This window comes from Dermacentor andersoni, chromosome 1 (genome assembly GCF_023375885.2).
Source record: "Dermacentor andersoni chromosome 1, qqDerAnde1_hic_scaffold, whole genome shotgun sequence".
NCBI classification, from domain to species: domain Eukaryota; kingdom Metazoa; phylum Arthropoda; class Arachnida; order Ixodida; family Ixodidae; genus Dermacentor; species Dermacentor andersoni.
In genome coordinates this window covers 134498891-134522216 of record NC_092814.1, presented here as the reverse complement: position 1 = coordinate 134522216, position 23326 = coordinate 134498891, and the positions used below count along the sequence as shown (strand labels likewise).

The window sequence follows — 23326 nt, the reverse complement described above, 5'->3', positions numbered from 1 at the left end:
CCGCCCACAAGCGTGACGTTGCAATTGCGACCTTCTATGGGCACTGTGCCGCGATTTAGACATGTCATGACACACTCGAATTGTCTGGTTATGGTGATAATTCTAGAAAACATGAGAAGCGTCGTAACGAACACTCAAGTTATTTCATGGGTGCGTCTTGCAACTGAACATGACAACGTCGATCGTGCATCTAGATATCACCACAAAATTAAAGAATAATGAAACAGCACACATAGCGGTACGCCGCAGATATACATGAACTTCACTGAATCAGATAATTCACTCACTTTCATTTCTACGAATGGAGCAGGTTTCCCGACGCTCTTGAAGTCATCGAGTCGTGGTAGGGAAAACGTAAAGCATCCAGTCAACTCAGTCATACCGTAGGCTGCAGAAAAAAAAGACACTGGCCGAATTAGCTAAAGGATTGGTTGTCTCACATATAGTCCTTGTTATGGACCAGACAAGGTGCTTATTTATGTCCTGTAGGTACGGTTCACATTCGGCATCGAGTGGTCAGACGCTTTGAAAACGGACAATTGGAGAGTGTGCAGGAATTAATTAAAACAGTGCATTTTTTTCTTCTGGCAGGTTAAACAGATGTTGATAACAAAATGGTAGGTATTGAACATCGCCTTCCGGAAGCTCGTGCCTGGGGTTCAGCATAGTCAATTTCTATTTTTTTCCTCCAAACTCAGCGTAGACAGGTTTTTCGTATGTGCTTTTTTCGCTTGTTTCAAGCCTCACTCTAAAAAAAGTTTACACCCTTTGGGGTGCATATCTGCCACACAACGATAATCGTCATCTGCCTTGCTTGAGTTTCCTTTCTTGAAAACGCCGTGCCCGCTACTTTCCTGTCGGCAATGCTACGTCATGCTGATAACGCGCATGCCGTTCGTTACTGGGAAGTGCCGGGCTCGCAGCGTTAAAGAAAGGAAATGCGGACGAGACCGAGGACGTTTATCGTTGTGTGGCAAGATACGACTCAAAAGGTGTAAACTTTTCTTTAAAAAAATTATGAGGGTTTTACGTGCCAAAACCACTTTCTGGTTATGAGGCACGCCGTAGTGGGGGACTCCGGAAATTTGGACCACCTGCAGTTCTTTAACGTGCACCTAAATCTCAGTACACGGGTGTTTTCGCATTTCGCCCCCATCGAAATGCGGCCGCCGTGGCCGGGATTCGATCCCGCGACCTCGTGCTCAGCAGCCCAACACCATAGCCACTGAGCAACCACGGCGGCTTAAACGTTTCTTAGAGTGCTCTTCTGCCTCTTTTTAACTCGGCCTTTCACCGAGGTCTGTGCTGAGAGATGTGTATTCAGACTTCAGAATTTACCTGGTAACTGTGACTTAAAAAAAAAAAAAGAAATACACTTCAAGACCTTTGCGTGGCTAAGGAATCATGGGCGGAATTCACTAAGCTGTGCCGTTCCTACGCAATTTCTTAGCCAAAAAGTTCCTGAGCTAAGATAAAGGTGCAATCGAAGTGGCACAAACTTACGGCGCCGTATGAGAGCAAGGAGGAAGCAAAGCTCAGATTAAACGACACAAATTACAGAAGCGCGGTCAACTGATAGCAAGATCACACATCATGCATCTGTAGTTGAGGCTATATTCTCACTGCAAATCACTGTACAGCCCTTTCCGACAGGTTCCTTTCCGGGCGTCTGCTACAGCGCTGACAAGCGCAACCGCGCTCGCCCGTTCACAGCACCGCCGTCAGAAGAATGTCAGTGCGAGTGTCATGCATCCTTTTTACATTTCTGTGAGAAAAGGAACTGATGGGCACATGGTGACATACTTAGCGCAGAAAGAAACGCTTAGGCGCAGCAGTTGCCTGCCAGGCCCGCCAGGCTAATACCGCCTGTAGCAACAAACACTATTCTGTAAACATGCAAATGCTGCCTCGCAGTACAAAGCGAAATGCGGTGTAAGAGCAACAGTGCGCTAAAATTTTGGACGAATTTTGACTGTTGTAAAATGTGATCAGCGTATATTTATGCCCGCTGCAGGATGATGGCCTCTCCCAGGCTCTCCCAGTCCCTGTGCATCATCCCACGTGCACTCAGTGCTTACCGTCTCTCTCTTAGTACTGATTGTAAACTTTTTCTTTTCAACCACAGCGGTGAGCTCCCGGTTATGATTTGATAATGCAGGCCATATGCGTTCCGACCCATTCTCATTCCTCTGTAAATTTACTTCTCATGATCAGGGTCTCCAGTGAGTAACTGACCTAAATAAATGTACTCCTGCGCAGATTCAAGAGATTTACTTCAGATCATGAATTCCTGTTCGCTTGACAAGTTGTTCAACATTACCTTTGTCTTCTGCATATTATTCTTCAATAAACTCTTACACTTTCTTGGTTAAGGTCCTCCTTCAATTTTTGCAATGTGTACCCAGCGTTGCTGAACAGGACAATGTCATCGGCAAGCTGAAGCGTGTTCAGATATTGTCCGTTGATCCTCACTCCTGATCCTTCCCAATCTAATAGCGTCATACTTCTAAGCATGCAATGAATATAATTGCAGACATTGTGTCTCCTGGATGACGCCATTTCTAGTAAGTATATTTCCAGTTTTCTTGTAGTTAATTAGAACATCAGAAGCCGGAACTATCACTGAGGCAGAGTCGAAGCGAGTCTGGTGTGTTGCAGATACGTGCACAGTATAGCTGAACGTAAATGTGGCAGTTCCACATAATCGAAAGAATTTTCGAATTGTCAGCCGAATGGCTGCAAGCACCACGGCCTTGGTGAGAAGTTCGCTCAGTTCTTCAGCACAATCCGTACTATATGCAATTACACCGCTAATTACGCCCAAATGTCGTAGCTTCGTCCAAACGTACTGAATTAGGTGATCGAACTGTGCGCCGCCGTGAGAGCGCACAAGACAGCCGTGAGGGCGCACAAGACAGCCGTGAGGGCGCACAAGACAGCATAATTCGAGCGGCGCAACTTGTGACCTTGCTGATGCGACGCGTTTTAGCGACCAGGCTCAGCGTCGTATGCGCTTCGCATTGTTCACTTCGCGATGCCAGGCCCCTCTGGCTAGCTTTTTCATGCCATCATGCTGAGTTCACTCCTACGCAGCAGGCGTGGAGCACCGTAAGACCGTCGCCGGCTGCAAGAAAATTCTTGCGCTGAATTCACAAACGCGTATGAATTCTTTCTTATGTGAGCGGAGGAAAAAATAGAAAGAACATCGCACCAAGCGACTAAAAGACGTGAGTGACGTCATTTCGCCCAGGACTGATGCTAGTCTGGGGTTTAGATTAAGCATCACCAGCCAATCATAAGAGGATGTCGGTTGTCTTCTACTGTAGCTTTTGTCGTTAGACCTTCCCATGGCCTGTTGCCTGTTACTGGCTTGTGCATGCAAGTGCCGCGATATGAGGTGGTACACTATAGGGTGTAATTTTTTTGCACCGAACGCATGTTAACAGTTTGGAGCAATGAACGGTTGGCGTCACGTAACATTCTACTGATTGGATTGCAGGCTGGTTTCGGCCACGCCCTGCTGACATTATACACCACGCTTCATGGTGGCATGTAACTTTGTAAACCATTAGAATCGAGAGGTGTAGACCACTCTGACAGAGTTTGTTCGCGCAAAAATTGTTATCCACAGAGAAGCGCTCTTGTACTCTTTTCGTTAAGAAGATTGGTTACAAGAGGATTCATGCGACGCTTATTCGCTTCGTTAAGGAGGTGTAGTTTATTTCACAGCATCACGCGTGTTTAAGCAGTCGACATGATTTTCGTATCAATGGTGCTCCGTGATTTTATTTGCCATTTATGTTTTATATCCCATCGTATTGACGTCCCGCTTCATTTCATAGCCAGTATTTCCGTCCGTCGTACGTAAGCGTTCGCTTACACCGTATGCTACAGGATGAGCAGCACCGTGGGCACTGACACTACGTCTCTTCGACTTTGTGCTGAATTGAAACTGTGAGCAATAATATAATGGAAGGCTGAGGCTAACCGCATGGAAGATCACATCGACTTCTCCAACATCAACAAGTTTTTATCATTAGGCGTTTAGGCGTTTTTTCCTCGTTTCCCCACGCATGGAAAATTAGGTCCTCAAAAGCGTCTGGGAAAATAATCATCCGCAGCCCTATGAGCGAGGTAAACCTCAACACAGAAAAAAAACATAGAAATGCTCCAAATACATCAACGACAAACTTGACAGTTGGCAGGAACGGACACCACACTTCTATTTGCTGCCACAGAATAGAGTGTCATGACGAATATGAAAAGTCAGGCTATTGCGCGCATTGAGAAACACAGCCTATCAGACAAGGCACAAGTTCGCAGCACCGCATTAATGTTACTGCGTTCTACAGCAGCGCACGACCAATACAATTATGCACCAAACTGATTAATGCACTTTGAGATGATAAACGAGAGCGCGTTATAAAGATATAAGCACGCGCCATCCTCGACTATCAGTCGGGACCTCATAGCCAATCGACCGCAGTAGCGCGTTCCAACGCTTACCCGCGTCAGCCCGAGCGGCGCAGATAGGCATAATTATGTTCTTAAGACTGCTGCCATATACCCCCGTATCATAGAAAATCCTTCTCGCGTCGGCAGCTGCGACGGCTGTTTAAGCTTTGTGAATCGACTTACTTTTACTATTGGCGCAAGTACTGAAGTTCGCACCGGTGATACCGTTACTTACACGCCTTTTTTCGACTACAACGATCTTCTTTTCAGCTGCGGGCATCGCAAGCTTGCTGATCTTACGAACAGTTTTAGCTTTGTGAATACGCTTTTTTCGTAAGACTTCTCTTACGCCTAAATTTGTTCGTAAGTTCGCTTAGTGAATTCTGCCCCATATTAGTTTATTATTTGCCTCATGAATAAGCAGTACACCTACTTCACCCACGGCTCTGGATTAATTTTGTCCACCTGTAGTTCTTAAACGTGCACCCAATGCAAGGTAAACGAGCGTTTCTTTTACATTCCGCCTCCATCTGAACGCCATCGCCGCTGCCAGGATCGAACCCGCGAACTCGTGGTCAGCAACTCAACTCCATAGCCACTGAGCTACCACGCCGGGTATTATTATATACCGTTTATGTGTGAACCCTTTGAGTTCCAGATGAAATGAAGGCGCGCACGATTTACCTATTTTTCCTCTATCTTAGCCGTGAGCGCATTTCACGGGTTACGCACTGAGTGCTGGAGATCACATGAGAAACGTCAAACTTTCCATCGGCTGTATTTTTTTTTTCCGCGAATCTTGTTATAACTACGCATTCTTGCTGTTTGCAGGATCATGTTCGTTTAAGCGCCGCTACTTTAAAAACAAAAAACGTCTTTGCAGGGTACCTTGTATGACTCCTTTCAGTCGGAGCTTCCTGGTTATGCGTTGCAGTATCGTGCTGGTTACAGTGTTTCCAGCAATCATCACTTTTGTAAGGCTCCTAGTGTCCGACTGGCTTAGAAGCGGATACACGCTTAACCTTTGGGCGAACGTTGGGTACAGCAGTATCGATGTCGCCTGCGTAAAAAAAATAAAGAAAGGAAAGCAAGGTTCGAGCAATATCCTTATCTTGCTTCTTGAGCTTAACTTTCTCGTGAGCTTAACTTTCTCGAGGCCCTTAACATGTTTAATAACTGCGCCTCTCCAGAGGAAAAAAGCTGACGAATGTCGGCGCGTATTCGAACCATGACAAAGCAGATTTATTTTAAAAATTAGGAAGCTGAATCCGGAGAAAGGCGGCGGCTAGAAAGAAAACAATTGTGATTCCTGAAGGAGAAACGGCTTCGCAACTAAAGACGCCAGGCAAAAGCTGCAAAACGATGACATGGCTTATCCCATCTCTTGTCCACATTGCTCAAAGCATTTGCATATTGGCTGCAAGAAGGAAAGCGATGCTACTGGCGGCCTGTCATTCAAGAAAAGCTTAGAGAGAAGCTCGTAATCTTGGTTGTCTCGAATCATCTACATTCGACAAACGGCGCAAACGCACTCTGCAGCACATCGTTTCCCGCGCTGTAGATGTCTGCTGGGGGCTGTTCGTGATGCGTGTTAAATACACCATGCACTCATACACACCGAAGGCATACTCATATACATAAAGAGCAGCTTTCAGTTCTGCGCCGCAGTTTATACAATCCGACAGGCGGATGGAGAAATATGCTGCGGAGCGACGTCTGCAGCTGTCATGCGCAGTTGTGCATCGATTCATAGCGGCATGGATCACGAACGCGCGGGCGTGTTCGTATGTGTGCGTGTTTGTACGTGAGGGTGCGTACGTAAATACATTTTCCTGACAACGACAGAAAGCTGTGCAAGGCGGACGTACAGAACACGCACACAAAAAGAGCGAGAAAGAGAGAGAGAGATGCAAATGAGAGAAAGGCAGGGAGGTTAACCAGAGTTAAAACCTCCGGTTTGCTACCTTGCACTAGGGGAAGCGAAAGGGGAAGTAAGGACGGAAAGAGGAGCGTGACAAAAATAAAAACATGATAAAAAAAATCAAAAGGGACGGAACGGGACCATTATAGTCTTTCTAATAGGCCAGAAAAATAACGAGATGGACTATTACGCCTTACACGCTCGCACTCTCCTACATATCACCGCAAGGAAATGAGTTCATTTGCATTTTATCGCGAGCACTGCACATGTCGCTATCACCTTCTAATCTATCGTTCATTTTAGTTTTCTTTGATTTTCTTTTAAGTCATTTGATGCCACTGCTGAAATCATGAGAACATATCTGCTACATGTGCCCTAGTCCACTCTTCAGTTCATGTATTTTTCTTGTTGCTGTTTCTGTCGCGACCAACGTACTTACTCTAATGTGGCATTTGTTTTGTCACAGATTCTAATATCGGAGTCTTAAGTATAGTTTGCTCGTCTAGCTTGCCTATTGTTTTCTTCCTCGAAAGTCAAATATCCTATGCGAGTTGACGAGGCAATGAAGAGAGAAGTTTGACGCTCGTTTTGTTTCCGCGAATATCTTATCTATAACATTTCCGGATCTCACGGATATTATGTTAGAAAAAGGATTACTCGCCTTGTACTTTTCTATCGCAGGCAGAATGATGTTAAAATCCGGAGTGTGGACCATGACGACCTGACAGCCATGGCCGAGATGACACATCGTGAGCGAAAAGCCGCCGACATGCATAAGTGATGCTGAACCAAGAAATATGTCCCCCTTTTGAAAAATCGATACGTCCAGGTACCTGCGTAAATAAGGCGCAGAAATTAGTCGAAACTTTCAGCTCGCTACCAAACACTTGGTCTCATTCCCTAGACATAAGCATATAATGTGGACTAGATGTTAGTACAGCTGATTTCCCTTCTCTTGATATCTCCTTCTTTTCTTTTCCATCGTCTTTTGGAAGTCCTGTTACAAAGCAGTTTGCAAAAATGTTTGAGGGGAAAAGTAATTCCCGAGAATGTGCCGTTCAATATCCAAGGCATGTTGCAACATTTCTAACGAGTATTGCAGGGCGCCTTTAACTCGTGTCGTCAATGTCACCGGTGATAATGAACTGCACAGAACGCTGCTGTCCCCGTTCTGAGAAACTCAGCCCAAGGTGATACTGCGGAAAAGCTGAAGAAAGCAGGGAGAAACTCCACAGATCTGTATACACTCTATATGCTCGCGGAATAATGCTGGCGGTGACCGTTTCGCACACAGCAAGTGGACAACACCACCTGACGTCATGCCGCAAGGCAGGCGTCTCCTGCGCTGCATTAATTCGTGCGTGTATTAATTTCCAAAGTACGTGGCGATCTTTTCCAGTGCGTTAGGCTAGTGCGAGTGTTTTTTTTTTTTTTTTTTATTGCTATAACGCGCCTCCTTGTACGAGGTGGTATCAAAACCTTTCGAGGCTGGCTCTGTTTCGAAGAAAGTGATTTATTTATGTGCACAAGTGGCGTGGAGCAGAGCTAGAACACCTTGCTTCTAATCTCAAGGTCGGAAGTTCATAACGGAAGGTCATAACGCTCTAGAGCGTTATGAGTATGTGTAAGGAACAGGACAGAATTTATCCCGTTTCCCTGGCAGAACTGCAAATACCACCGAGGTCAAATTTAGCGAAAATGGGTGGAACGCTATGAAAAATATATTTGCGGAGTTGCATGAGTTGGTTCAAATATAGCTTTTGAAAAACATAAAATGTGTTATTCAAGTTTTAGGACGTGTGATACAGCCGCTATCAGATACGCTTCCCATTCTCCCGACATAGGTGTAGGTTACAACACATTTTGTATTTCGTGGAAATGGGAGGGGGGATGATGGTAATGGCCATGTCTGACAATATTTTTACGTTCCTGGTCCAGTTATAAGCGTTGCAAATAGTCACCTGAACCATCGTTTCTTCTCCCTATTTTCATGCGTCATAAAACGTTCGTACATGTAGGATCCTCTGGGCTGGTCTTCGCCATAAGGTGGCCTCGCCGCCTACAGGGTTATCTGACTGAGTTATCTCGGTTGCACGGTTACTATAGGGACAAGTTCAAATCCTTGGGGGTGGAACCTCCGACTCGGTGTTGGAAATAAACTTCTCTTGGTAAGCTTGGTAAGGTAAGGTGGTAAGCTCCAACTCACCTCCAGACCTCCAGTACACTACATCTGCAGGCTTGGAGTGGTGCCTGACACCGGCAAAAAATGCCGAGAGCCAGTGGGGCTATACTAACTCTATACTATACTATACTAACTCAAGCCTACTAAGCTTCTACAAAAGTCACTCCCTCACCATAAAAGGGAGTGGCCTCCTTGGTGCGGTATTCGGCCGTTATCTCCCTCATGACACTTTCAATTAACCCATGGTCCGCAGCGGCTACGAAGTACCTGACCAAGGCGGCAGTCAGACACGCGTCGTGGCAGAGGGTGCTAAGAATCTCTGGATCCGGAGAGGCCGCCGTTGGAAACTGACCCTTGCAACGTTTAACACGCGAAGCCTCTTGATTGAGGCTAGCTCAGCAGGGCTCTTTGAGGAATTATCAGGTATTCCCTGAGATATTATTGGCCTTCGTGAAGTTAGAAAAACTGGTGATTCTTGTACAGTGCTGACTAAATGCCACGTCCTCTGCTACAGAGGTCTTCCAGACAAGAGAGAATACAGGATAGGATGTCTAATCCATAAGGACATAGCCGGCAACATTGATGAATTCTACAGCATTAACGAGAGGGTAGCAACCGTCATAACAAAACTAAATAAATAATATAGATTAAAGGTAGCACAAGCCTACGCTCCAACCTCCACTCATGACGATGAAGGAATAGATCAGTTTTATGAAGATGTGGAATTAGCAATGAGAAAGGTGCAAACTCAGTATGCTGTAGCCATGGGCGACTTCAATGCAAAAGTGGGGAAAGAGCAGGATGGGATACAAGCCATTGGCAACTACGGCATCGATTCTAGGAACACTAGAGGAGAAATATTGGTAGAATTCGCGCAAAGGAATAAACTCTGAATCATTGTTCAGAGTTTCAAGAAGCGAAGTAACAGAAAGTGGACCTGAAAAAGCCCTTATATAGAAACAAAACGAAATAGAATTGATGCTCTCTGCTGATGCCATCACAGTGCAGGATGTAGAAGTGCTAGGTGAGGAAAATGGCAGTGACCATATGTTTGTGTAGTCTAGGATTTCTCTCAATTTGAAAAGAGAAAGAGTCAAGTTAGTCAAGAAGAAACAGGCCTACCTAGACGCAGTAAGGGGAAAAGCAGAGGAATTCAGGTTGGTGCTCGCCAACAAATATGCTGCTTTAGGACAGGAAGATGAAGTTAACATGGATGTAATGAATGAAACCGTAACTAGTCTGACTTCAGAAGCAGCAATTGAAGTGGGAGGTAGAGCACAAAGGCAACGAGTAGGTAAGCTCTCCCAAGCAACAAGGGATCTAATAAAGAAACAACAAATCACGAAAAAGTCTAACTCAAGCGATCAGATAGAATTCTCTTAACTATCAAAACTGACCACAATGAGAAAGTAAGGGATATTCGAGATCATAACGTGGGAAAGATTGAGGAAGCAATAAAAATATGGTCGCAGCATGAAATCAGTATGAAGAAAACTTCGCATAGGACAAAACAAGATGGATGCAGTGAAAGATAAGCAGGGTAATGTCACCACTAATTTTGATGATGTAGTAAAGTCACCAGCAGATGAATTCTATATGGACCTTTAGAGTACCCAGAGTTCCCAGGCTACCTTCATTCGAAATACTGATGAACAAGAGGCTCCTTATATAGCTAGCGATCTGGTTAGAATACCCTTACAACACATCATCATCATCATCATCAGCCTGGTTACGCCCACTGCAGGGCAAAGGCCTCTCGCATACTTCTCCAACTGCCCCGGTCATGTACTAATTGTGGCCATGTTGACCCTCCAAACTTCCTAATCTCATCTGCCCACCTAACTTTCTGTCGCCCCCTGCTACGCTTCCCTTCCCTCGGAATCCAGTCCGTAACCCTTAATGACCATCGGTTATCTTCCCTCCTCATTACATGTCCTGCCCATGCCCATTTCTTTTTCTTGATTTCAACTAAGATGTCATTAACGCGCGTTTGTTCCCTCACCCAATCTGCTCTTTTCTTATCCCTTAATGTTACACCTATCATTCTTCTTTCCATAGCTCGTTGCGTCGTCCTCAATTTAAGCAGAACCCTTTTCGTAAGCCTCCAGGTTTCTGCCCCGTACGTGAGTACTGGTAAGACACAGCTGTTATATACTTTTCTCTTGAGGGATAATGGCAACCTGCTGTTCATGATCTGCGAATGCCTGCCAAACGCACCCCAGCCCATTCTTATTCTTCTGATTATTTCACTCTCATGATCCGGATCAGCAGTCACTACCTGTCCTAAGTAGATGTATTCCCTTACCACTTCCAGTGCCTCGCTACCTATCGTAAACTGCTGTTCCCTTCCGAGACTGTTAAACATTACTTTAGTTTTCTGCATATTAATTTTTAGTCCCACCCTTCTGCTCTGCCTCTCCAGGTCAGTGAGCATGCATTGCAGTTGGTCCCCTGAGTTACTAAGCAAGGCAATATCATCAGTGAAGCGCAAGTTACTAAGGTATTCTTCATTTACTCTTATCCCCAATTCTTCCCAATCCAGGTCTCTGAATACTTCCTGTAAACATGCTGTGAATAGCATTGGAGAGATCGTATCTCCCTGCCTGACGCCTTTCTTTATAGGGATTTTGTTGCTTTCTTTATGGAGGACTACAGTGGCTGTGGAGCCGCTATAGATATCTTTCAGTATTTTTACGTACGGCTCGTCTACACCCTGATTCCGCAATGCCTCCATGACTGCTGAGGTTTCGACTGAATCAAACGCTTTCTCATAATCAATGAAAGCTATATATAATGGTTGGTTATATTCCGCACATTTCTCTATCACCTGATTGATAGTGTGAATATGATCTATTGTTGAGTAGCCTTTACGGAATCCTGCCTGGTCCTTTGGTTGACGGAAGTCTAAGGTGTTCCTGATTCTGTTTGCAATTACCTTGGTAAATACTTTGTAGGCAACGGACAGTAAGCTGATCGGTCTATAATTTTTCAAGTCTTTGGCGTCCCCTTTCTTATGGATTAGGATTATGTTAGCGTTCTTCCGAGATTCCGGTACGCTCGAAGTCATGAGGCATTGCGTATACAGTGTGGCCAGTTTCTCTAGAACAATCTGCCCACCGTCCTTCAACAAATCTGCTGTTACCTGATCCTCCCCAGCTGCCTTCCCCCTTTGCATAGCTCCCAAGGCTTTCTTTACTTCTTCAGGCGTTACCTGTGGGATTTCGAATTCCTCTAGACTATTCTCTCTTCCATAATCGTCGTGGGTGCCACTGGTACTGTATAAATCTCTATAGAACTCCTCAGCCACTTGAACTATCTCATCCATATTACTAATGATATTGCCGGCTTTGTCTCTTAACACATACATCTGATTCTTGCCAATTCCTAGTTTCTTCTTCTCTGCTTTTAGGCTTCCTCCGTTCCTGAGAGCTTGTTCAATTCTATCCATATTATACTTCCTTATGTCAGCTGTCTTACGCTTGTTGATTAACTTCGAAAGTTCTGCCAGTTATATTCTAGCTGTAGGGTTAGAGGCTTTCATACATTGGCGTTTCTTGATCAGATCTTTCGTCTCCTGCGATAGCTTACTGGTATCCTGTCTAACAGAGTTACCGCCGACTTCTATTGCACACTCCTTAATGATGCCCACAAGATTGTCGTTCATTGCTTCAACACTAAGTTCCTCTTCCTGAGTTAAAGCCGAATACCTGTTCTGTAGCTTGATCTGGAATTCCTCTATTTTCCCTCTTACCGCTAACTCATTGATCGGCTTCTTATGTACCAGTTTCTTCCGTTCCCTCCTCAAGTCTAGGCTAATTCGAGTTCTTACCATCCTGTGGTCACTGCAGCGCACCTTACCGATAACACATATCCACAGAAAAGCGGCAAGAGAAGATGGATTAACAGTCGATTTAATCAAATATGGAGTAAATATTTGCTTGAAACACTTGCAGCCCTTTACCCGCCGTGGTTGCTCAGTGGCTATGGTGTTGGGCTGCTGAGCACGAGTTCGCGGGATCGAATCCTGGCCACGGTGGCCGCATTTCTATGGGGGCGAAATGCGAAAACACCCGTGTGCTTAGATTTAGGTGCACGCTAAAGAACCCCTGGTGGTGGAAATTTTCGGAGTCCTCCACTACGACGTGCCTCATAATCAGAAAGTAGTTTTGCCACGTAAAACCCCATAATTTAGATTTTTTGCAGCCCTTTATACGCAATGCGTCACGACTTCAAGTGTGCTAGACAGCTGCAAGAATGCCAACATTAAGCTAATCCATAAAAAGGGAGACGCTAAAGAATTGAAGAGTTATAGGCCCATTAGCTTGCTTTCAGTATTGTGCAAAATATTCACCAAGGTAACTTCCACTAGGATCAGGGAAACAGTTGGCTTCAATCAACCAAGAGGACAGGCTGGCTTCAGAAAGGAATATCCTGCAATGGGTCACATCCATGACGTCAATCAGGTAATTGAGAAATCTCCGGAGTACAATCAGCATCAATGTATGTCTTTCATAGATTACGAAAAGGCATTTGATTAAGTAGAGATACCAGTAGTCATGGAGGCATTGCGTAATCAGGGAATACAGGAGACATACGCGAATATCATGGGAAATATCTACAAAGATTCCAGAGCTACCTTGGTTTTCCATAGGAAAAGTAAAAAATTACCTATCAAGAAAGTAGTCAGGCAAGGAAACACAATCTCTCCAATGCATTCATTTCACTGCATCCTTAGAGGAAGTGTTCAAGCTATTAAACTGGGAAAGCTTAGGAGTGATGATCAACGGTGAATATCTCAGCAACATTCGGTTTGCAGATGACATTGTCCTGTTCAGCGACATTGGGGACGAATGGCAATAAATGATGGAGGACCTTAACCGAGAAAGTGCAAGATTAATGTTGGAGATTAATATGCAGAAAACAAAGGTACTGTTCAATAGTCTGGCAAAGAAACAAGAGTTCACGATTGCCAGTAAGCCTTCAGAGTCTATACATGAGTACGTTTATCTAGATCAATTACTCACAGGGAACCCTGATCATGAGAAGAAAATTTCCAGAAGAATAAAAGTGGACTGGAGTGCAATAATACAGATCCTGTATGGGAGCTTACCACTATTGTTAAAACGTAATGTGTACAATCATGGCATCCTACCGGTGCTAGAATATGGGGCAGAAATTTGGAGGCTGATAAAGGAACTCGACAACAAATTAAAGATAGAGCAAAGAGCGATGGAACGAAGAATGTTAGGCGTAACTTTAAGAGACAGGAAGAGAGTGGTGGGGATAAGGGAGCAAACAGGGATAGCCGAGATTCTAGTTGACATTAAGAGAAAGAAATGTGGCTCGGAATGCCATGTAATGCGTAGGGTCGATAATCGGCGAGCCAATAGAGTTACAGAATGGGTACCAAGGGAAAGGAAGCGCAGTCGAGGACGGCAGAAAATTACGTGGCGTGGTGAAATTAGGATATCTTCAGGCGCAAGTCGGGATCAGCTGGTGCAAGACAGGGGTAATTGGAGATCGCTGGGAGAGTCCTTCGTCTTGCATTGGACATAAGAATAAGCTGATTATTATTATTATTATTATTATTATTATTATTATTATTATTATTATTATTAATATTATTATTATTATTATTATTATTATTATTATTATTATTATTATTATTATTCAAGTACCGTCACCTTTAAAATGGTCCCCTTGCGCAGCAATACAGCGCTGCCAGCGTTCCTGCCAATTTGCGAATATGTCCTGGAAGTCTCTCTTTCACAATGTAATGAGTCGGGCACCCTCTGCGATTCGAGCTTGATTTAATACATTTTGCCAGAATGGCGATATTCGAGGTAGGTTTTTAATTTTTGGAAGAGAGCGAAAAGAAGCGGGAGCAAATCCATTTGAATCACACTGTCTTTCACATCAAGGGTCATCACTATAGGGATGACCCTCGATGTCGAATTCGTACAACTAAGATTCGTCCCTATAGGGACGAATCTTAGTTGTACGAATACGACTCAGACGAAGCAGCAGTCGTCGGAGCGGAAAAGCTCAACGCCTCCACGGCCAAAATAGGGGCCGGGCATGTCCGCAGCAAAACAAAGTGCATGTTCATCGTGTTGTTCGGGATTCACGGTATTCACTGCATTGTGCATCAGGAATTCGTCCCGAATGGCCAGACTATGAACAGCGAGTTTTGCTGCCAAGTTTTAGGGCGTCTGAGGGAGGCCGTTTGGAATAAACGGTCCGTTCAAGGACGCACGAGGAGCCGGGTACTGGAGGACGGCAGTGCAGCCTGTCAAAGTTCACCTCGCACATGCGAGTTTCTTGCCGGAAATACGGGTTCTACCCTATTCGTCTGAATTGGCTCCCGCTTATTTGGTTTTCCAAAAATTAGAAACCCAGTTCAAAAATTACAATTTTGGCACGAGTGTCTTAATCAAGCTCGAATCGCAGAAGGGTGCTCCACTTCTTCCGGAAAGAAGACATCCAGGACATATTCTCAAAGTGGCAGGAATGCTGGGAGCGTTGTATTGTTGCGCAAGGGGACTATTTCAAAGGTGACAGTGTTTGATTGCGCGTAAATAAATTACTTTCTTCATAACAGAGCCAGTCTCGAAACTTTTTGATAGCAACATGTGAATTAATCTTGTGTCTTTTCTATGCTTTATTTTTATATTCTTTATTCCCTTCCTCCAGTGCACAGTGGCCTACCTTAAATACAATCTGGCTAATATCCTTGTCTCTCCTTAGTTTACTACTCGCTCTCAATTGTTTATATTGCTTGGATGTACAAGTAATTAGGAACCAACCTTACTTTTTGATGTGTTTTGTGTATGTGTGTGTGTTCTCTCTTCGTCCATCGTCGTTGTCGCGCCTTCACTTCAGATCAGCCTTACTTCTTCCGCCAGCCTAGTTGTTACGCGATAGGGAATATTAGACTGCCTCAAGCAACTGCAGGCACTGCATAGACGTCCCTAACTGATTATGTATGTTTAAGCAAGTAGTCCTTAAGAAATGTAAGTATACAAGAAAGATATCTGGTGGTATTATACTTATGCATAGGCGCTATAACGTAAAGCTATTCCAAACCTTTCTATTCCAATTCCGCAATAAGCCCTCCACGATCGTTCAAAAAAATTTTCGAACCACCACCCACTGCTCCTATCTGTCATGCGACGTCACGAAAACCACGAAAACGCCCCATCTGATATATGTGCACACCGATTGTGCATGATTAGACCAAACGAAAGGAAAATAATAATTTCTGATTCGACTCCTTTTTCCCCATTAGCGAAAAAGGCGTCGTTTGACCAATTCCTATTGGTAAAACGCTCTCGGGCTGCGCCCATTTTACATGTCTTTCACGCGACGTCACAAAACCACTAAAAATCCCCAGCTCCAAGTGACGTGTACGCGTTAAAGACGTATCAATATGCCGAACAAAACTGAAAGTTTTTCTGAATAGCCGGAGATGGCCCCGTTCCAAGAGGACTAGAAGATGGCTCCCGCCGATCGCTGTGGCACTGGGTATACTCGGAGCTGCCGGGGAGCATGAATTTACTTGCATATAATAAAAGATTTTGCGGGGCAGTGTAAGGTTATCGAGACCTTTCGGCCCGTGTACGACATTGCTCTGCCAACTCTACTTTGACAAGGATCTGTTTTAACGGCATGTTTAACCTTCCGTTGCGCGTCGCCGCGATTTTCTACCCGCCACCGCAAGCTAAGTAAGGGGAAGCGTACCAATCGTAGATGCCGGCGCCACCCTCCTCATCCGGCTATCTACTTTCACTGCGTTGGTTCGACCCCGTCGAAACTCTCTTTTCTTGAGCGCGCTCTTCGCCTCTTCTCAACCAATTAGATAAGAAAAACTGCTGAATGTAGGCAACGCTTTTCGCTTTGAAAGCAAAAGAAAGTCACATTCTACAAACGAGAAGCGTGTTTGATTTTGCTTTTTAAACAACACTGCGGGTTACCGCCTGATCCTTGCGTAAGTAGTTACGTAAATTCGACGTCAGAAAATTGGAATAAAAACATATTGTAATAGTTTTACGTTATGGGGCACCATGTCTGCTATTCAGTTGTAATTGGGTACTACCGCACTTAATAGAGCCCACGAGTGCTTCGATGTGCACTGTACCCTTCAAAAAATAGGTCAATATCGTATAATGAATTCCTAATGTAGATGTAAAGTGTGCTGTATCAACAGCTACGCCCCCTCCTTCCAATATTGGGCTGTCGTTAACCACAAAAAGGCGTAAATTGAACTTCAGCGTAAAGCAGCTAACACTAAGTGGATAACAAACCTCCGAGTCATTCGTACAATAAAACAAAAGAGAAAGAACTACGAATGTCTTACCCATATGATAGCACCTGGGCGATCATGTTGCGGTGTGTGAGTTGTACACCCTTTGGTAATCCGGTAGAGCCGCTTGAATATATTATCGCCAACACGGAATCCGGACCGACATCCGCAGGAGCATCAGTGTTATCGAGAGAAGTTTTAACAAGCTGCGAGAGGCTCAGCGTCCCTTCGTAAGAGCCCGTGGTAACTATGACAGCCTGGAAACAAGGGCATCTCATTAGCGGATGCAAATATTGGCAGCGAAGTTACCTTTTTCTTTATTAGATAGGAGAGACTGGATGTCATTGAAGTGCAACCAGCAAAAAGCACGTTGACATCTTCAGGGTCTTGATTGCCCTCGAAAATACCTAAGTTCCACATGCAGCCATCTCAACGGGTTATAGCTTTCTGTGAAACGGTCGTAAAACGCGCATTACTTGAGCAGCCTGTTTACGTAAGCCGTGGGCATTTCTGTGAGCTTTGTTACGACAGTCAAAACTTCCAAATCGTTCTTTCCTAAGGTGCTCCGCTTTGGCATGTGTCATGAGCACTTCTGTACAAACAAAACAGGCTTTGAGGCACCTACTATTTAGTTGTGTTTCTTATGCCACGTTCTCCGCACGCAGGAGCTATAGCATTCGGCTAGCTGTTTCGGTTGTAAGGCTACGGAAACACATCAGGCAGTAATCCCCTTCCCCGACTCTGGGTAGGAAACGTCTAATTATAACTACTACTGTTTAACGTTCATTGTGTGTATACATGTGTGTGTGTTTGAAGAAGGAAAAGGGGGGGGGGGGGGTTATGTAGAGCTGCAGCACCACCTGAAGCTCCCGAAGCTGCAAGCTCGAGTTAAGTGCGGCCTTCAGAGACTGTCATTCTGACGAGTAACGGCAGCACTTGCATAGAACGTACGGCAAGTCTTCGGTAACGTTAAGCACACTGACCACATCTGCGAGTGCGACGAGTGAATTTTAAATTAAACGAGTTTGGGTAGACCGAGTTGAATTTCATGCGATGTAAGCTATGCTTCTGTTTGCCTATTCCTCACAGCTATATTGCTATCTTTTGTTGTGACGTTTTTTTTTTTTTTTTAACGCAAATGAGCGATTCGCGTGTGTCCTCTAAGCTTTGAATTGCTGTAAAAATTCATTTCACCTCAAGTTACCCTTTCATTCATCGATAAATTTAAGGCTGTGGAGAAGCCGGGGACACTTATTTTGCAAACACTCCTGGAAATACATTAAACAAATGATGTAAACCGACATCCCGAATCTTAAATAAGGAATATGAGGTATGCCTTAGCGGAAGGATGCGGAATAGTGTGCATCACCAGTCTGTCCTTAATGTGCACCTAAATTCAAATACATGGCGGCGCTTGCATTTCATTCCCATCGGAATGCGGCCGACGCTCCACAGGAATCGAACCCATAATCTTGCTCTTTACCAGGGCTGTCTAGCAGCGCTGGTGCGAGTACAGCTAATACTGATGGTCTAAGGAAACGTATGGCGATTTGTGCCCAGGATAGACGTATAAGGTGTCAGTAGGGTGAGACCACTGTCGGTGTAAGTTTACCTTAGAAGCGCACTTATACACTTTTTTTTCAGTGATACAAGCACAATGGACAAGTAGTAATGTCATTCCGAACTATACAATATTTTAAAAAGCAAGAACTGATACATTTGTACAGAACTTTACCTCTACTGATGTGATACTTTCGTAAGCCTTCACCGCCCTCCCTGCGTCGCATAGGTCGGTGATGACAAACTTCGGACGACTGTCCTGAAACTGGTAACGAATCTCCCCTGAAAAAAAAGTAAGGGAAAAATAGGAACACATTTGCAAGACAGCCAACCGACAGTACGATGGTCTTGCAGGCAATAAAAAAGTTAACAGTCGCTTAAATATAACTAAAGAGTATGAGAGAGAGAAAGAATATGAAGGCCAAAGCCTGCGCGCTCTCAAGATGTTCATTGAATTACTTTGACATTCTCATTTGAATGCATTGTCAATTCATATTACTTCTTTTTTCTTTACTAGTCTTTCTCTTTACTTGTTCTCTTTCTCGGTGGCCTAGAAAGTATCACTTGTTCTGCGTGATTTCTGGGACGTTAGAACGAAGGTGGCAAGTCTATGAAGACCATTAAGACAGATACGCAGGTTCACCTGAAAATATATATCTTCTAACCAAACTCCGTCACTTGGCCACCGCGGTGGTTGTTCTGGATACACGGACATTACAATGGCCTTGTGATCAGTAAACTGCCATCCGACAAACTTGATATCCTTTATGGAATGTTCATTGTGGAATACCAAGTCGATGGACCTTTCTCGAATCGTTTACGAGACTTGTTTTGGCGTGGCAAGGTCCAGACCTAGAACAGTTTCCATGCGCTTGAGAAATGCTGCATTTGTCTGAGCGTTTTGGTTGAAATTACCGACCATAATCATTGGGCGGTGAAGAACGTCGAATGGCATGTTTTGGATGGTGAAGTTGCCTGCTGCTTTTTCTGACAAATTTGGTGCCAAGTAAGCGCAGACGACAATTAAACCCGTCGACAATCGTACTGTCCAGATTTTGCCGATGTCGAGTTGAACGTTCAGATCCACAAGCTTTGCTTGTACTGTGTCGTTAACGTAGATGGCTACGCCTGCTGCACTGTGGTCATGACGCTGTGCGCCACACACGTAACGATACCCAGACAACTTTCTGGGACCTGCTGATCCCACCCCGTTCTGTCAAGTACAGAATGTGTGTCTGCATTAGGTTGATGTCATGCGTATGTCTTGTCGATGTGTTGGCAGAGATCGCACGTTGACGCATGCCACTACTATGGGTACTTGACTTGCCAGTTCACTGTATGCCTTGGTAATGGTCTGTAGACCATGTTTGTTAAACCTTTGGAACTTGCCGGTCAATGCTCTATCGCAATTTCCCTTGCCATGGTATAATTTGAAGTGCCCCATCAAAGGTCGCGGGTTCGACTCTCGACCTTCACAATGTCAATTAGAAACCAACTTGGAGAGATCGATTCGCCCATATCTACATGTTGGGTCGTGAGTTCGACTGCCTTAATTAACAAAAAAGGTCGTGCGTTCGACTCCCACTAAAGATCGTGGGTGCGACTCTCGACCTTCACGATATCAATTGGAATCTAACTTGGAGATATGGCCGGTTCGTCCATATCTCCAAGAGCGTTCGACTCTCACCAAAGGTCATGGGTTCGAGTGTCTTAATTAACATTATCTTAATTAACCGTGACCTAATTCACTTCACCTTAATTAACACCACAGGTATTGGGTTCGACTCTCGACCTTCACGATGTCAATTGGAATCCAACTTGGAGAGGCCGGTTACCTTTTTTACAATTGCTAGTAGGTACAGTGAGGCGTGGCGCTTTTCACGGTGCTCGACGTTTCTGCGCAGGTGCGAGTATGCGCGGGTGCGAGAGAGAAAATCTGGGGACCTTTGCTCCTTGAATATGTGAGTCTGCCTAGGCACAACGGAGGAGGTTTCTTAACGCGTGTTGTATGCGTTTGTCCCCTAGGCATGCTGGCATTGCGGAGTGCGGTCCAGTTTGTTTACGCTCCGCCGCTGACTTCCAGCGCGTTGAGGCAGTGGACACAGACACCCCATTTGGCGATCGCTGTGTCTGAAGGGGCAAGGTTCTGATCGGTGTTGTATAAGTGGCGGGTCGCTTTTTGTCATTGCATTTTTTACAAGCACTGCTCCAGGAGAGCACATGTAACCGGCCAACAGAGGCCTCAGTAGAGCACCTGAGGTTGTATCAAAGCAGGCGGCGCAGGATCTCCAGGGTACCCAAGCGGTAGCGGTCGGATCAAATCTGGAAGCAGGGCGGCCCGTGGGTTGGGACCGAGGAGGCCGAAGCGTGCCAACGGGCGGTCACGTAAAAAAAAAGTGGCTGTCCGCGATAGCGGACAGACGATCTTATACTCCCCTGACACGCGCAGGCCTCTGCAAGACCCAACCTACAGACCAGTCCGGGTTCTAGCTTTGATGTCCCTGTTGCCCCTTTGGTGTCCTGGAGGCGCCGCCAATAATGCGAAATAATTACACGTTGTTTTAATTTGTAAAAAACGTACACGATTGAATAAATATAATTGCGTCCAACCGCCAACTTGTGATGCTAAGTTCAGCACTACCGTGCCCCACGACTTCTGTCGGCACGCCTAGGGACAAACGCATACAACACGCCCTAAGAAACCCCTCCGTAGTGCATAGTTAATTGAAGTCTGAAGTTAATTGTAAGTCTTTGGCACGTATTTCAGAATGCCGACACGATAGCTGTTTTCAGTGGCCGGCGAATATGCGCCAGTCATTCAAAACAGGTGAGCGCGCGTGCGTGGGTAACCTATGCATGCATAGGCAATGCAAGCATGCATTTAATTGTTCGACTATGTACGTATCCGCACACGTGCGCGAGCGTGAAACTGCATACTCCGTTTCTATCACACAAGCACAGTGTGTGTACATAACGTTTTCAGATAAGTCCGTTACAGTAGTTAACCTACGCGCGCCAGAAATGCTGACGAAACCGGTCATGGTAAATTTGCAAATTAGAAAGCAGCCTGGCAGCAGCGAAGATGGTGCTTAAAATTAAAAAAACAAAACAGAGCAACACGGCGCGAGACGTGTCGATGCACGAGCATGCTGTCGCTACTACGGGCAGATAGATATCAGCCGATTACAGCTAGCACCAAGTCTTTGAGTGACCTCTGATGCTCTCACTAATGCAGACTCCACTGTCAACAACGCAGCCATGTGCCTAAAGCTTGTCATCCTCTTTAGCTAGTTATCCCGCAGAAGACGAACGAGAGGATTCATGGAGGAGAATTGACCTGGAAGCCATTCAGAAAGCAATGAGGGCAAGGACGCCGTGACGCTATAGATGACTTATTGGTGTCATCTACGCGTTCACGATGTAGGTACGAACCCACGGCGACACCTGCAGCTCTCATGTCCTGCTGACGCTCCGGTTTTCCGATTCCCATTCGTCCGTAAAGCTATGGTTCACTTCGCTGAGCTTTCGGCTCAGCGATGCTGAGCCGAAAGCTGCGTGTAGTATCCTCTCTGTCTTTCCTATGAATAAAATTTATCTAAAATAAGGGCGCTGTCTGAACGCTGGCTTCGTTTCTGTTTTCTGATAGCGCATACTTGTTATGGGGGATTGACCAACATTCGGACGAAATAGTAACATCCTTGCAGCTTTTTTTTTTTTTTGGGGGGGGGAGGAAGATAACGACCCCAGAAGAATTAAACTGTCTCGTTTGAATTCGTCCTAAACGCGACAGTGACCGTTGCTTTTCCTTTTCTAAAGGGAACGTCCATAAACGCTTCCAGAGAGAATTTTTCTTTTCAATGCAGAGTATTTCTTTTGTGTTTTGTGCGATGAGCAATTAACTAGCTTCAGCCGCTTGTTTCCATGATCTGTTACACCATAGTGAAGTGCTTTGGCAATCCGAAGGTCGCAATGCATTCCTCAATCATCCACCCCTTTTACCTCACCTTAATTCGGCGTACTACATCTCTTCTCTCAGTTAGAGTTGCCTATTATTTTGCTATTGCAGGCTGCGGCGTGTAATATTCCGTCCTGACTTTTCTTGATTCTTGATCTTTTCCTGTAGGATCCCTTTGGCCGAAAAGCGCCGCGCACAGCTTCTGACTCGGAACATTGGGGCAAGTCAGAAGAGGAGAGAGAGAGAGAGACCACGAACTTTCGGTCAGGTTAGTCTTTGCCATGGCGGCCGTGCCGCCCGCGAAGAATGTTCCACACATGGCGATCACGAGGTCGGCCCCGTTGGCGGCGTGGAAGCAGACGATGTCGCCCGTGCGCAGGCCTAGCCGCCGCAGACCGGCGGCCACCCGCAGAGAAGCATCGTGCAGCTCGCCGAAGGTGTACTGCGCGCCCGTCCTGGCGTCTACCTGCGAACACACGTGCACGCACTCAGTCATGGATCTCCGAGAGGTATCTATACCGACGGCACCGTAAATCCGTCCTAGAAGAGTACAACAGGCGCGCATCAGTCAGCGGTGAAAGAATCAGCACAAAATGCCGGACAGGTTCCTGTTGCTAAAAGTCGATTCGAATGTGCTTTCATACGTACTATCGACTTTTCTTTTATTAAGTGTCATCTATATTTTTCGGTGTTTGTGAGTGCACGGGTGCACGAACCTCTTATATTTTGCAGATGAGTTGCTGTTCCGGCTAGAAGCGTTCGAAAACGTGAGCATGTATGCAGGTGCGTATAAGCGTAAACGTAAACCCGTAAATGAGAGACGCGTAACACGGACGAGTAACTGCAAACGCTCACCTATTTGAGGAACGAAACGTCGCAGTATACTGCAAATTGGGGGCAATCTGGTGGGTGACAAGGGTGATGCGTGAGCTAAGTTACAAGTGTCTGGGT

The 23326-nt window shown here is 45.3% G+C and overlaps 1 protein-coding gene across 1 annotated transcript; it reads right to left on the bottom strand.

Moving 5' to 3' along the window:
* Positions 1–2197: 2197 nt before the first annotated feature.
* On the bottom strand, positions 2198–22954 carry LOC126543347 (uncharacterized). The gene is made up of 5 exons (XM_072287900.1): positions 22634–22954; positions 18596–18702; positions 16915–17117; positions 7038–7209; positions 2198–2251 (listed from the first exon to the last, which is right to left on the bottom strand). The coding sequence occupies exons 1-5, from the start codon at positions 22938–22940 to the stop codon at positions 2198–2200; spliced, it is 843 nt and encodes a 280-aa protein (XP_072144001.1). The 5' UTR covers positions 22941–22954.
* Between the last annotated feature and the right edge of the window lie 372 nt (positions 22955–23326).

Excerpts from the sequence above, each read along its gene's own strand:
- LOC126543347 (XM_072287900.1), bottom strand. The coding sequence starts at position 22,940 with ATGCGCGCCTGTTGTACTCTTCTAGGACGGATTTACGGTGCCGTCGGT. Across the intron at positions 18,703-22,633 it reads AAAGACTAACCTGACCGAAA|GGGAGATTCGTTACCAGTTT; the intron begins GTTCGTGGTCTC and ends CTTTTTTTTCAG. Across the intron at positions 2,252-7,037 it reads CTGCGATAGAAAAGTACAAG|GAGTACATTTATTTAGGTCA; the intron begins GCGAGTAATCCT and ends GAATCTGCGCAG.